The sequence below is a fragment of the Chelmon rostratus genome, chromosome 13 (assembly GCF_017976325.1).
Source record: "Chelmon rostratus isolate fCheRos1 chromosome 13, fCheRos1.pri, whole genome shotgun sequence".
In the NCBI taxonomy this organism is placed as follows: Eukaryota; Metazoa; Chordata; class Actinopteri; order Chaetodontiformes; family Chaetodontidae; genus Chelmon; species Chelmon rostratus.
In genome coordinates this window covers 3,127,341-3,141,922 of record NC_055670.1, presented here as the reverse complement: position 1 = coordinate 3,141,922, position 14,582 = coordinate 3,127,341, and the positions used below count along the sequence as shown (strand labels likewise).

Genomic DNA, 14,582 nt, shown 5'->3' with positions numbered 1-14,582 from the left:
AATACATAGGATATAGAGGAATAAAGAAGAAAAAAGGAGGACAAGGAGATTTAAAGCAGATACAGACAAAACACAGTATAACGTGTTTAAGGGGAAGAAGACCCAAGATGACCCAAGAGGAAAAGCAAGAGTAAATCACAAAACAAAGACACAACAAACAAACAACAAACATAGAAACAAAAAAAGGAGAACAGTTTAAAAGGTTAAATCAAGAGTAAAGAACCAGAAGGACTGAGATCTGACAATGAGGCTCCTGGTGCTTCTTGCTGCTCCTCTCTCCATCCTCGTCCTCCACACTGCGGTGGCAGCCCCCCCGGCGGGCAGCATGGCTCCGGGCCGGCTGGAGCGCTGGGTCCGCTCAGGCCTGCAGTCGCTGCAGTGGGACCAGCTGGACCGGTGCCTCCGCATGTCCTCGCTGTCCGAGGCCGAATGCAGGCGGCTCGCCCACCTGCCCCTGTCCGCTGTGGCTGTTTACATGTCGGAGCCGTGCACAGCTGCAGGTAGGGAGGGCAAAGGTCACCCGTCACTGGCTTTTCTTCTTTGTGTTTTTACCTGAGTGAGGGTTTGTTGCAGTTTATAGCACTTTACACTATAGTTGATGATGCAAGTACCTGGCATCCACTGAGAGTTGATGTACAATTTTCCAGTGTTAAACCATTTTAAAATATGTTTAAATGTCAATACTGAAGGGGTAAATAAAGCCACTCTATAATAATAAAGCAATAAAGAAGAGGGAAAACCAACTTATAAATCTGAATGCAATGAAACATTTTAGTGATCATGCTGATTAATGGGTGCAAAAGTTTGTGCATTACGATAAAAAGAACAGCAGAAAGATCCTGAATTTGCTCTTTGCGATTTGAATGATACAAATTATATGGATGATTTCTGACAAATACTAATGTTTAGGTCTGTCAGATCACGTGACAATGTATTCAGAATCTTGTTCCTCTAAATAAAAAAAATCTTAATTAGTATCATGATTATTATTATTCATTAAGCCATACAATTGTTAGTCAAAATGACAACATAGATCAAAGACCAAAGCGTACTTACTCACAACTCGCCACATATAGATGCTAAAGGTGTCACTTTTTAAGGCACTGGGTACCCCTTTACTGTCATTTTTCAATGTGCATGGTAGCCTGATAGACTTGCAGAGACAGCTAGTTCTCACTCCCAACATGTCAAATCATGTAGTATAAAGAGCGAGAAAAGTCCACCTGTAGAAGAGGACTGGGTGGTTGGATGGATCAAACACAAGACCTTCACCCAGGAGACGGGGGTTTGTCTTCTGTGTGTAACCAAAAGTGATGGTTGATTTCTTCTGCCAGTGAAGTAAAGTAGCGTACGCAACTTGACGTACGCAAGTCATACATAGCTAACACACTTATTTGAAACCAAGCCATTATCTTTTCTTAAACCTAACCAAGTACTTTTTGGTGCCTAAACCTAACCAAGGAGTCCTGACCAAGTGTGCATATGTGACGAGCTAGGAGTGAGAATGCTTTGCAAAAACTTGTTGTAATGTAAAAAGAAAAAAAGAAAATCTTCAGAACAAATTGCTTGTTTGTGTAGCAGCTAATTAAAATGTGGGTTAGGGTGTCTGAATCCATTTAGTGCTTCAGTTTCAGGGTCCTGGTATTGTGCATGTTCGTTCACTGTCACACTATCATGGTTTACTCAGACACTTGAATAGACCAGAGCCCTCATTAGTGTTATTAGTGTGTCACTTATGCTTTTTCTACAATGGCTAGTAAGGCAGAATGTCAGCTGTTTAGATAATATTAGATTGTATAAACACATAAAGTCATTTCAAATTATGTAACATTTCTACAGATTTTGTTCAATTTAAATTTAAAGTAACCATGTAGTATTTAAAATAATTGTTACTTTCCAGTATACTATGATGTTGACTATGTTGCTCAGTATAGTTAAAGTCAAAGTGAAGCTATTGTTTGAAATGGTAAATTATACCTCTGATGGTTTATGGTCATTACTACAATATGTTGTCTATTTATTTTTTCTAACGGTTTGTCTATTTATCATTGTATGATTTGTGGACACTGTCTTTCAAAACCCTCCAGGTAACTCAGACAAAGTTCTGGCCATCCTGCCGGACTCCTCGGGTGGGATGGTGAGCTCTAAACCACGGGGAGGTTTCAGCGTCAGCCACGTGCTGAATGGAGGGGAAAGTCCACACAGACACCAGCAGCCTTTCCCAGGCTCCACGGCCCATGATGCAGTGCTGGTGCTGGATCCAAGCCCCGGGGAGAACTTTGGGCACCCAGTGGTCCTCTTCTATGTGGATATGAACGTGACGAAGAAGAGGTGCTCCCATCTGGATGGCATTTACCTTGGTAAGTCAGCAGACACAGTCTTTTTGTGCATATGCTGTTGTTATTGTTAACTTTCTTAAATTACTCCATACCTGCAGGTGTATTTAGCTGTTCAATGGAAGATTTTAGCTAACACAGTTGGAAATAAAGTAATAACCGTGCAGTAGTAGTAATAGTAGTGGTAGCAGTAGTAGTGGTAGTAATAGTAGATAGAGGACAGTAACGAAAGTAGCACTAATAGTGATCACTAATGGTGTGCTGCAGGGGTCCATTCTTGGTCCATTACAATTTACATGATTCAACTTTGACGGAATAACCTGCCAACTGCCCTCATACTTATTTTGTTTTATTCACTCTATTTTTCTATTGATTGTTGGTTGTCTGTCATTGTATGTGTTGTTTTTGTTGTTCGTTTTGTGGTTTTCTGTCAATGGATGTGTCTTGTGTATGTAATGTGTGTGTGTAAAGTTCTGCCTTTAACTCCAGCACAGGAGAAAATAAAAAATGCATGTGCATAGTCTCACCCTCTGAAAGCTCCATTTATAGCTCATTGTCTGATGCAGGACACTTCCTGCTCAGAGGGGGTCCGACCCAGCTATGTCTTCAGCACTTTTTACCCACAGCAACATGTAATATGGGTCTGTCTGGGTGTGTGTTTGCACGTGTGTGCTTGCACTTCTATCTTTGCTTTTTGGCAGATCATCACTTCCTTATGACTGTTTTAGGATTTGATCAGCATCAAGTTTAAAATTGGGCTTAGATTAAAGGATATTCAAGTATTTCTACAAAGTGGCCAAAACAAATTTCCTTGAAGTTTAGAGACCTCATTTACGTGGCTAACTTCAAAAACATCTTAGATTCATCTTCAAGTTCAAGTTTTCCATCCACACTTATTTATCTTTTAAAAGTTTGCCATCTATAACTTTGTTTTCTTTTGTCTCAGAGCAGCCACTAAGAAATTACCGTAAACCTTGGCTAGAGAGTTAAATCACAATTTTTTCCTTGTAGGTCATCTGACAGCAAAAACAAAAAAAATATGTTCCTATTAGGGGCTGTATTGAGAATTTGCCCATCCCACCCAACAACAAAATACTGTGAGTGATCACAGAGAAATTCTGGAGACAGTTATTTCGGACATGAAAGGCAAAGTAAGAGTATTTTGGTCATATTTGTAAAAGGGTTTCCAATCAAACATGAGTGTTTCCAAAAAGCTCTACTTCTGATGATGGCAAACAACGTCTTTACTGTGGATAAAAGGCCAAAGTGGGGAGTAAAAGAAGTGTTTCCAAAGTGCTTTATTCATGCAGAAATGGTCCATGCGGACAGGAAGTAAATATATTCTGCGATGATTTCACAAGTCCTGTCTCCGAGACATGTTTGAAAGTGCAAGCTGTTGACCTCCCGCTGTGAGCGAGGTTAGGACCAGATGTTGAGGTGAATTTGGCTCCTTGTTATACGAACACACACCTGTCAATTATTCATACGCACACACACGCCACTGTGCCCCCTGCTGGGTCCTGGAGATGGTTTTGGACCAAAGTCTTTTAGAGCAACTTTCCTTTAGACCTCAGATAACCTCAAGAGAACAGGAAACAAAAGAAAACAGATGGAGGAAGAAACAGGAGGTTTGGAACAAAGAGGAGGAGGAGATGAGAAGAAAGAAGGAGAGAAAATGGGACAAGTATAGAAGCCATAAACAAGGAGTTCAGCAAGTGAAGAGGATACATAGAGTGATGGAAAAGGAGGTGGAGAGAACATCAGAATCAGTTAAAGTAAATTGGAGTAATCCCAGTTTCCATTTTGATCAGTGGCAATCCACTCATCAAACTTTAGTTTTTATGTTTTTTTATGTCGTGTACACTTCAAACGCCATGCTGATCATGGCCAGATGAACCTGTTAGGAGGCCCTGAACCGTTCTGTACCCACAGCCCAAAGGAAGGACCGAGCCATATATACATAGATACACCTGCAACATGCAGGTTCATAGTCTAATCTGCAGTGAACATTACACTTATCTTTTCAGCTCAGAAAGGAAGGTCAAGCTGGCAGTAATGACTCTCGGATTTTATTCCTCACTGTAGGAAAATGTGTATTGTCTCCATGATGTCTTGCACCCTCTGTGTCTTCAGGTGAGGAGTGTTTGACTCTGGCTTTGAAGGGTCGTTGTCAGAACCAGCTGAAGCGTCGGCAAGCCGGGCCAGAGCGGCTTATGGGCAATGGACACGGTCGGCTGGCAGGTGGGGCGCTGCGCAGCAGCACCATTACCACTAGCAGTGGTGGTCGTCTGGTGGAGCGGGCTGCCGGAGGGCTCTGTGAAGTCCACTTCCTTCCGCTGGTGGTCGGGGTCGGAGACAGCAACCGAACACAGAGACTGAGATGTGTTGGTGGGTCTTAAATTGTTCCTTTTACAAGGGTTCAGCTGGTCTAGCTAGCAGTTTCCCCCTGCTTCCAGTTTAAATGCCAGACTGGGCTAACCACATCCGCGGCCTTGACTGAAAACATAGATTAAGGTGATATCATTTTTTTTTCATCTAACTGCAGGTGAAACATCAAACTTCGATTCCTGAAAGATAAAATAATGTTTTACAAAGTTGAAAGTCAACAGCCATGCAAGCAGCTCTGTGAGGTTGTACTTTGGCAATGAAATGCTTTTTGCTAAATGCTATGCAATGTTTGTTTTTCAGTTTAAGTCAGTGTTTAATATTTTTTGATTATGTGATATACTTAAATTATGTAACATATGTAACAGTCATGTTTTTACGTAAACTGTTATCTTTACCTAAACCTGACCAAGTACTTTCATTACCAAAACCCAACCAACTAGCTTTGGTGCCTAAATCTAAGCCAACTGTGACCCTTTCACAACATTAACCACATGACATTGAGGGTCCAGTACGTCGAAGGTACGGTTCGACCTAAACATAAGCCAACTGCAACCGCTTCACAACTTCACAAAGGCCTGGTGCGCCTATCGCTGTTACTCTCCAATGTTCATATATGTCTTTTTGGTAATGGCGCATTGGATGTCATTGAAAATTGACCCATTCAGTTGTGTGTGTTAAATAAGATGTCAGTCTTGGTTAAATAAAGGCTGTTAAACTCCACCTGAGTTTTTTAGGTTGAGTGGCATTCTGTTGCATTTTCCCTGGTAGGAGGCTTTCTGAGTGAAATGCAGAATTACTCTCATGCCAAGACCACCCACACCTGCAGTCTCCGCCAGCAACCTGGGCCTGGGGAAAATGTTATCATGCTATTATGACAAACATAGACAGTCCTCATAATAAAACCACAACTACACGGAGATGAAATATTCTTTAATGATCATGACTCATTAAAACCCGCTGTATGCTGAGTATACTAGCATACCAAGTTTGATTGGACCCGATGTCAGAACTTGTGTTCAGCTCTGAGGTTCTGCTTTATTAGGAAGTTGTTTTCAAGAGGATTTTCTGTGATGCTGACACTTTTTTAAATTTTGGACCTTTCCCCTCTTCCAACAGATCATGCAGAGTTTGCAAGTTGCCCTCAGCCTCTGCCAATGGGTTCTCCCAGTTTGCCCGTCTCAAGCTGCGAGCTAAACAAAAACACCAGACGCTGCCACCAGCAGCCGTTGGCCACCCACCTCTCCTGCCGCCTCTACCAGACCTGTGACCATGCTGTGCTCATCTCAGGTAGGTCAGGTCTCACCAACTATCACCAATGATTAAAACACGTCCTCAGGGTCTGTGACATCACCCAGAGGTTTGTCAAGGGAAGTTACGACTCAGCACCCAGAAACTGGCTACATACTAACCCTATGTTGCCAAGCTCATGTTAGAGTTGGAGTTAGAACCAGTAGACTGGTTCTGTGGTGCTCCTGTGACTGATGTGTCTCTGTGTGACTAGTAGAAAGTCACTTGGTTGTAATGAAAATCAAACAGCTAATAAAGACTGCTGTGCTGTGTTCACGGTGCCCTCTGAAAATGTGTGCCTGTACGTCGCAGGAGGCTGGCAGCAGCAGATGACGTTCCAGCACCACGTCCAGAATCTTCAGAAGTTCTACCGAATGCTGCAGAACAACGGCTTCCATAAAGATCACATCAAAACCTTCTTCGCCAGCAGTGGACAGCTTCCTGGTGAGACGGCGTTTCCCTGTGAACACTCAAAATTGTTGTTGCTTCTGTCTCACTGACCAAATTTAAGTCCTACAGTTGCACTTAAAAAAAAAAAACGTGTCGCTTTCTCAGCCAAGCATAGCTAAACAACACTGGTGTCAATATCAATGGTGCATCCAGTGCAGCAGCAGCAGCAGCAGGGCCCAGAGGCTGTCAGGGGCCCATCAGCATGAGGGCCAACAATATAGTTAACTCCCTTAACTTTTTCCATTCATTCTCTATTATAGTTCTCATCTGTAAACTGTAATATATTTTTGGCCACAAGCTGGGTTTTGGTGGAGCAGTTTACCCCTTTTGGATAAAAGTAAGGAGACCCTGTTTTCACATCTGAGTGACAGCACAGCAGCAAAGCACTGTACGATAGAGACTCATTTTGCAGGATGGGAGTTGTTTGTCTCCATAGTGACATAGCAACTGTCTGCTTTGCAGTTTTGGATTGGTCTTGTGTGTCCGTGCATGTGTGTGTGTGTGTGTGTGTGTGCACTTGTGTTTGGGGCGTTTTGTTCCAAAAATTCTGTAAGTCTCATTTATACCGCATAGTGCTTCTTCTGTTACTCAACTGTTACATGTTTGTACTTTCCAAACGCTATTTGCAGCTTGCCATTAATTTCGCAGGTATCGCAAAAACACCCACAGAGCAGTCAAGTCAAAAAAGCTTTCACTCTTAACATGCCCTTCACTTTTGAAAACTGAGCACTGCATCAACGCTACTATGTTGTGTGTTATGTACCAAAAGACTGATTGAAAAAAAAAAAGATTGGACTGACTAACTGATGTCTGTCACATGTCTGACTCTGCCCTGTCTCCTCACAGAGGATGTAGAGGGCGTGTACTCGGCAACGGAGAAATCGGTGATTCGTAACCACGTGTCGTACGTCTGCAGGAAGCAGCACTGTGCCGACACGCTGGTTCTCTACCTGAACTCGCCAACACGCAACGACGGCACCATGTTGCTGTGGGATGCAAATCTCAATGGCATTGTAAGAGACACACAGACTGTAAGACTACAGCAGATCACTAACACAGAGTGGAAAGTGATTTACCGGCCACATATGGGAGTCATTATCAGCCTGATAAGATGATTCCTCTGACCACACACACACACATATGCACAGAAGGACCACCCAGACACATTTAGGTTTCTCAAATAAGGATAAGAGCTCATCTGGTGAAGGCAGTTATTACAGAGAAATGTCAGACTGGGTCCAACACGCTGTAAAGACATCTTGGTTAACAGGGTTTAAAAATTCTGTTAATAAACAGAGAACACACAGTGATGGCGAGCCATTAACATCAAACTGGTCTAAAACGACTGGTTTGGAGCGTGCATGGTGAATGTGTAAGCTACCACTGACACGCCAGCTAGTGTGCTAAGGCTGCATTCGTGCAATGTCAGCCGAACAGTGAGAAGAGTAAAAGCTCCTGTTATGCCATCTCAGAAGTGTTAACGGATTATTCCAGCATGGCTACCCCCACCGTTAGCCCTACAGTCACACCGTTTAAGTGGCCTAAAATAGTGACTGGATAGTTAAACAAGGTACAAACAGTGTATGATTCCTTTTAAATCAGCTGAATTGATTGAAGTGTAGTGTTAGTGTTGATATTGGATTTTATTTACGGTAGGAAATGAGGGCCTTTGCAGCCATTTTGCCACTGGTTGATTGACACTTGTTCAGTTCTTTCCACTAAACGTGAGACGGTGACACTGTTAGGAATTTGACATCTCTGGCTCAAAATCACATCTGAAACAGTCCTTTCCTCTCAGCTGGTAGTAATTATGGTCTGAATGATATGCTGTGAACACATATAGAAGTAGTAGCCGTACGTGCTGGTTATCTGAGCAATTACAACAAACAGGTATTATCCAAATGGAAATCAAATACAGGATTAAGTGATGGCATGGTCCCTGCTCTGATCCCACCCCTCTCTTCATACCCTCACCATCCTTCTGAAACTCAACTTGGCTTACTTAAGTGACCATTTATTGAAAGAAAAATGCTTCCACCAAGAGTTTTTGAAAAAACATTGCTCGACACTTCCTCGCACTCAGTCTGTTCCTCCTCCGTCTCTCTTTCCAGGCTGATCTGAAGGAGCGATACTCAGTCAATGAGCTGCTGGCCGACCTGGCCGGCTGCAAGGCAACCCGCGTGTTGCTGTTTGTGGATCAGAGCTACAGTGGCGTTCTGTCCAAGCGGCTGCGAGGGTCCCAGAAACACCTCAATGTGGTTTTGATCCAAAGCCAGACACGGCAGACCCACAACCACCCGAGGTTGAACCCAGGCTGGGAGGACAGCAGCTGGTCCCACATCAGCTCTACGACCTGCCTGCTGGATCACCTGGGAAAGGTAATTTATCTCATTTAAGATTTGTTTCTGTTTACTCTATCAAATAAGCTGCTAATCTCCGCTTCCACCAATGATGTCATTAGGGGACTGGGATGTCCCGCCTCCTGGAGCCATGGGCCGGCCTTTTAAACGTGACGTTAGCAGGCGCCCCCTGCAACGCCACGCCGCCTCTGACGGATGGTGAGATGCGCCGAGAGTACCAGGGCTGCCAGAACCTGCCGACAGCACTCTGGCATCAGAAACACAGGAGGACCAACTGAGAGAGAGAGACACTGAGACAGACTGGCAGAGAGAGAGAGAGAGAGAGAGAGAGAGAGATAAAGAGAGAGAGAGAGAAAGAGAGTGGGAGTGGGAAACAAATTAGCTATGGACACACACGCACAGACAATACACAAGCGTTTGCATTAAACACATGCATATTTGCCAGTGTGTGTTAACTTAGGACTTTAGTTTCAGTGTGCTTGGTGGACACTGGTGTGGTGGTGGTGGTGTGTGGGTGTGTGTGTTTTCTGTCCTAGCTCAGACAGTAACCATGGCGATGACAGCTCATCCCTACGGGAGTGTCCTGAACACCATGTGAACAGTGTGTGTGTGTGTGTGTGTATGTATGTTTGTGAGTGTGTGTTTGTGAGTTCAGCAAGAGGACAAGCACTCTCAGAAACCATTGCTGGTTTATGCTGGGGTCAGTGTGTGTGTGTGTGTGTGTGTGTGTGTGTGTGTGCGTGTGTGCGTGTGTGTTTGTGCGTGCGTGCGTGCGTGTGTGTGTACGACACATCTCCTGGGCACTGAAACATTTCAGAGCCAATCATCTATCTCTGTTTTTATCTTTACAACAGTTTTTTCCTCGTCCTTCTTTCCCTCTTCGTTCTGTCCTTTGCTTCACCTTTTGTCAGCTACTTCCCTCCCTTTCCTTTCTTGATCTCCTCCTTTCTACTATCTTTCCTTCTTGCCTCCTTCTTTCCCTCCTTTCCTTACTTGCTTATCTAGTTATTTTCCTTTCTTCCCCTTCCCCATGTCCCTCCTTCTTTCCCTCTCTCCTTTCTTAAATTTCTTCCTGTGTTTCTTTTGCTAGCATTTGACTCCTCTGACTTCCTTCTCCGTCCATTTTATGTTGTCTTTTCTTTACCTTTCCTTTTCCTCTTTTCCTCGCATTTTTACCCCTTCCCTTGTTCTCACAGTGTTTGAAAAGGTTATTACTGGAATGATTTAGTCACAAGACATCAAACCTGACAAAGCCCTAAAACAAAAGTTCATTTAGAATTTAGAAGAAAATCTGAATTTAAAAAAATGGCCACTTGCTAGTTTTTACCTACATTTAACAGCTCTTGAATTTATTATTATTATTTTTGTCTATCTAATGCTTGTGAAGTCAAAGCTTTTACAACCAGTTTTGACAATTATTTTCTCGTAAACCTCTGCCTCTTGGCCAAAAATGCTACTTGCTGTTCTCAGATTAGTCTCAGATGCCATTCAATGCATCATACATCATGTCTAAGAGGAATTCCCAAAGTCATTATTTGGGTGATCCAGGCTGTGCTCTACTGTAGTTTAGAGCTCTCAGCCCAATCTGCCTGTTTAATGTCCTCACATGCCTGAAACTTGTTTGTCAGAGCCTTGCAGGACATCCCATACATGCTTTCTGGAGGTGACATATATGAGCATTCCTCATCTGATGCCCCTGTTGGTTGGCGATGTTATGCTAGTAAAGCTAAGTAACAATTGTCATCATGTTTTAAATAAACCGATAGCAGATAGGACATAGACCCTGGTCTACTGGTCTCACTGTGGAACAAACAACCAAATACTACTGAACAAGATTTCATTCTGATTGATGAGACACCGGACAGGTTCGAAACAAACCCCCAGTTCAACTCAGCTATCTAGATTACGTCTTTGATCGTGAACATAAAGATGAGCACAGAAAATTGCTCGTGGCTGCCCCGCTGTCTCTGTTTGAAGAGTCATATTATAACGACCAACAGGTATGATGGCCAAACCTCCATAAATAAAATCCTATTTGTTATTAAATAAATGAATTTTACATTGAAGCAGAGTGGTGTATGAAGTCAGGAAATTTATTTTTAAGATTTAGAGATGGAGGACATTTTAGGCTTCTTTAACCGGAGGAAGAAACTGAGACAGGCAGGAAACGAGAGACAGAAACTGCTTGGCAGTGATCATGATTAAGATATGAAGCACTGAGACTGCCCTCACTGCTACACAGACTAGCTATGGCATTTTAATAAGGGCACAACTTGCTCTGTGGGTGTATGTGCAGTGCTGCCGGAAGGTCTGTGAACCCTTTAGAATTCTCATTTATATATACATCATGTATATTACCTCAAATGTGAGATCTCATGTCTTCACCTTAGTCCTAAAAATTCATGATGAAGAGGGCCCACAAAAAACATACTTTTTCACATTTCATTGAACAAAATGATTTAATATCAGTTATCTTTGTTTAAATATAAAGTATTTCGACCTTTTCTTCCAATACTTGGTGTGACCCCCCCTTGACTTCAACCAAGCATTTTCGGTAGCTGTTGATCAGTCCCACACATCAGCTTGGAAAAGTCAGGGGTGTCGGTGAGCTTTCTTGCATGAACTGCTCTCTTCGCGTCTCTGTACGACATTTCTATTGAATTAAGCTCTGGAATTTGAATCGGCCATTCCAAAACATTACATTTTTTCTGCCTTGACCGTTCTTTGGTAGACTGACTTGTGTGTTTAGAGTCCTTGTCTTAATGCATGACCTACCTTTTGTTGAGCCCTGAAGAATTTCCTGGTGCAATCCAGAATTCATAGTCCTGTCACTGATTGCTGTTTGGATCCTGGTCCAGCCCCAACCATGATGCTACTACCAACAGCCTTCACAGTGGAGGTTATGTTCCCATGCTGAAATGCAATGTTTGATTCTCGTTTGATTCTGCTACTCGCTGGCTGGATGCCAGTAACAGGCTAACCCACAGAAAAATCAGTAAAACAACTAAATTAAATACATCAGGTCTGCATTTGCCAGAAGACTAATGGATTGAGAAGGTCTTTCCTTCTTATGAAAGTAACACCAACAATTGTCTGACCACTGAGAATTTGGTTGGGCAAGAGCACATCCGCCGGCCAATGGACCAACCGAGCAGATGCTTTTCATTTAAACCAAAAAGTTCTGTTTCGGACTCACCCGTCCACAGAACATTCTTACAGTTGCCCTCTGCTTCGTCTATGTGGCCTTCAGCAAACTTAAGAAGGGCAGCAGCATTCATCTCGGAGCGAAGTGCCTTTCTCCTTCCTACGCTGTCATCCATCACCATTCTTGTTCTGTTTGTCTGATGGTGGACTCAGAAACACTGACATTCCCCAGTTGAAGAGTAACAATATATATAACAATATTTCATTCAGTGTATGTGTGCTCGTTTACGGGCACAATGAAAGGAGGGAAGTTAAATGAGGAAGAGTAGATCCTCAGATGTTACCCTGACCTCCTCCTGTTACACTCCTTGCTCTTGGAGTGATTTTTATTGCATGGCCACTCCTGGGGAGAGTAACAGTGGTGTTGAAATTCCTCCATTTACACACTATCTGCCTGACAGTGGATTGGTGGGGGCCTGGTGACTGTCAGATCATTGTCTGGGCTTCAAAGCACGACACGCTTCCACAAACCTGAGTTGAAGCAGACGTTGATAATAAATTCCCAGGTTTATACTCTTTCAATCGGACAGAGACAACTCCCCTCACAGCTGATTGTTATCCCATTGATTGAAACAGCTGATTCCAATTACCCCTTTAAGTGAACTGATAATGCACGAGATTTGTCACATTTATTCAGAAATCTAGAAAATTCTAAAGGGTTCACAAACTCTCTCGTGGTATGTGTCACATAGACAGAGGCATCACATGAAACATGCCCACGTTCTAATATTAACCCATCCTCACACTAACAATGCACATGCTGTCCTCTACTGTTGGTGGTACTTTGTGATATGTGTCTGTACATGACCTCCTGTCTTTTCTTCATGTGAGTAAACATGTGTGTATACCACGTCCCAGTGTACATCTCAATCCCTCCTGCCGTTTTATACTCAAGTCTGTTGTTGTACTGATTTGTTTTTACATTAGATATTTGTTTATTCGAGAGATTGAGCGTCATTCGGGGAACAACTTTCCAAATGCGTGGGACGCTGTGGACCAGGACTGTGTCCAACAAGTTGACGTGTGCGTATTCACAGTTTGTGTAATCATCTGTACAGAGTGTGAGATGTAATTTAGCAGAAATGTTTCTAGTTGCATGCGGCAAATCACAAAATGTAGTCAATAAAACACTTTTAGAAACCAGTGAAGTGAGAAGTGACATGAGATTTCTTTGTCTGGCTTCCAGCTCTAAAGCGTTGACTTGATGACCAAAGGTGCTCTGGGAAAATCTTGCTGTGAGGTCATTGGGAGAAAAAAGTGCACACAGCAGAGAATAGACCAAAGCAGGCTTGAAACTGTAAAATAAATGTATGCAATTCAATATCAACCTCTCTTTGTGTCCTGACAATCCTGTTCAGCTGTCAGGCTGTAAAGTGGAAAAGTGGGTGGAGGTATTTGGATGTCCATAGCTCCAGATTTAAAGGTTTAAAGGTTTGTGTGGACGACGTCGGCCGACTGGGGGCTGAAGCACTGCTGGAATGGATGTGAAGCTTTCCCAATCAACTTCAGACCAAGCAACGAGCCAGAAACTCACCTGATACTAAAACATGACTGCTCAGACACAAAGTTGAAATATGGATAATCAATTGCCACAACACTATCTGTACAGTTCCTCTTCAGAGGTCTAGGAACACTACGATACTCACTTAGGGCAGGTATGACTGCCCTCCCCTTCAAGATGATATAATAATAATAATATTAATTAATTTAATTTCTAGTGCACTTTTCATTGGCAGGATCTCAAAGTGCTACAAAGTTAAAAAGTTCAGCAAAAAAAAAAAAAAAACATGCTCAATGAAAACAATAAACAGGTTAAAATGAGTTCATAATCAACATTCATAGGCCTTTCTGAATAAAAAAGTTTACAGGCCTGATTTATTTAATCCTGATGACACTAAAGAAAAACTGACAATTTCACTTACCAAGATTTTTAAGGCAAGTACAAATGTCTAGTCTCAACATACCGCAGTTCATTCAACAGTTATCTTACAAGTAGTGCAGCCGGACTGAAAACAAGCAAATCTGTCTGCATAGAAAGAAATTCTGACTTGAGTAAAGCAGCTCTGTACTCGACAGCATTGATTAAACTGCTTTACATTTACAAGTATTAAGCTACTCAGAACCAGTAATTAACTCGCAGTAAGAAGTCTTATCAAGATAATTAAGGACAAAAAAGCTTGAAAGGAGTGAGACTTTAAAATTTCTTTGACATGTCATGCTCAATGACAATAAAGAATCTTGAATTTTGAAATTGTGGTGCGTCTGTCATTTTTAGTTTGTTCAAATCTTACTGGTTTTCAATGATTTGACCAGAAATTTCTTCTCACTGATTTAAAGGTGATGCTTGTAACATTAAGACATTAAAAAATTTACCTCTCATCTTTATTGAAAACACACAGCTGTGACAAAATCTCACACAGCCCCACAATAAACTCTACCATCATGCATGCTATGATGTTTAGTTTTCATTGACGCTGCTGTAAAGTGGTGATGCAGTTTATGGTCAAGGCTGTAAAGTGGGGTGCTGTTGAATTCTATTACAATATACTGAAAGGTG

At 42.4% G+C, this 14,582-nt stretch overlaps 1 protein-coding gene across 1 annotated transcript; it reads left to right on the top strand.

The window, feature by feature from the left end:
- The first annotated feature begins 244 nt into the window (after window positions 1-244).
- si:ch211-67e16.11 lies at window positions 245-9,099 on the top strand. The gene is made up of 8 exons (XM_041950988.1): window positions 245-500; window positions 2,088-2,360; window positions 4,470-4,724; window positions 5,841-6,011; window positions 6,324-6,455; window positions 7,308-7,474; window positions 8,573-8,839; window positions 8,923-9,099. Exons 1-8 carry the CDS (start codon window positions 245-247, stop codon window positions 9,097-9,099), a joined length of 1,698 nt encoding a protein of 565 aa, XP_041806922.1.
- The last annotated feature ends 5,483 nt before the right edge of the window (window positions 9,100-14,582 follow it).

Bases quoted from the DNA above. Each gene is read 5' to 3' on its own strand.
- si:ch211-67e16.11 (XM_041950988.1), top strand. From the start codon at position 245: ATGAGGCTCCTGGTGCTTCTTGCTGCTCCTCTCTCCATCCTCGTCCTC. The intron at 6,456-7,307 runs GTGAGACGGCGT...GTCTCCTCACAG, and splicing joins CAGCAGTGGACAGCTTCCTG to AGGATGTAGAGGGCGTGTAC. The intron at 8,840-8,922 runs GTAATTTATCTC...TGATGTCATTAG, and splicing joins TGCTGGATCACCTGGGAAAG to GGGACTGGGATGTCCCGCCT.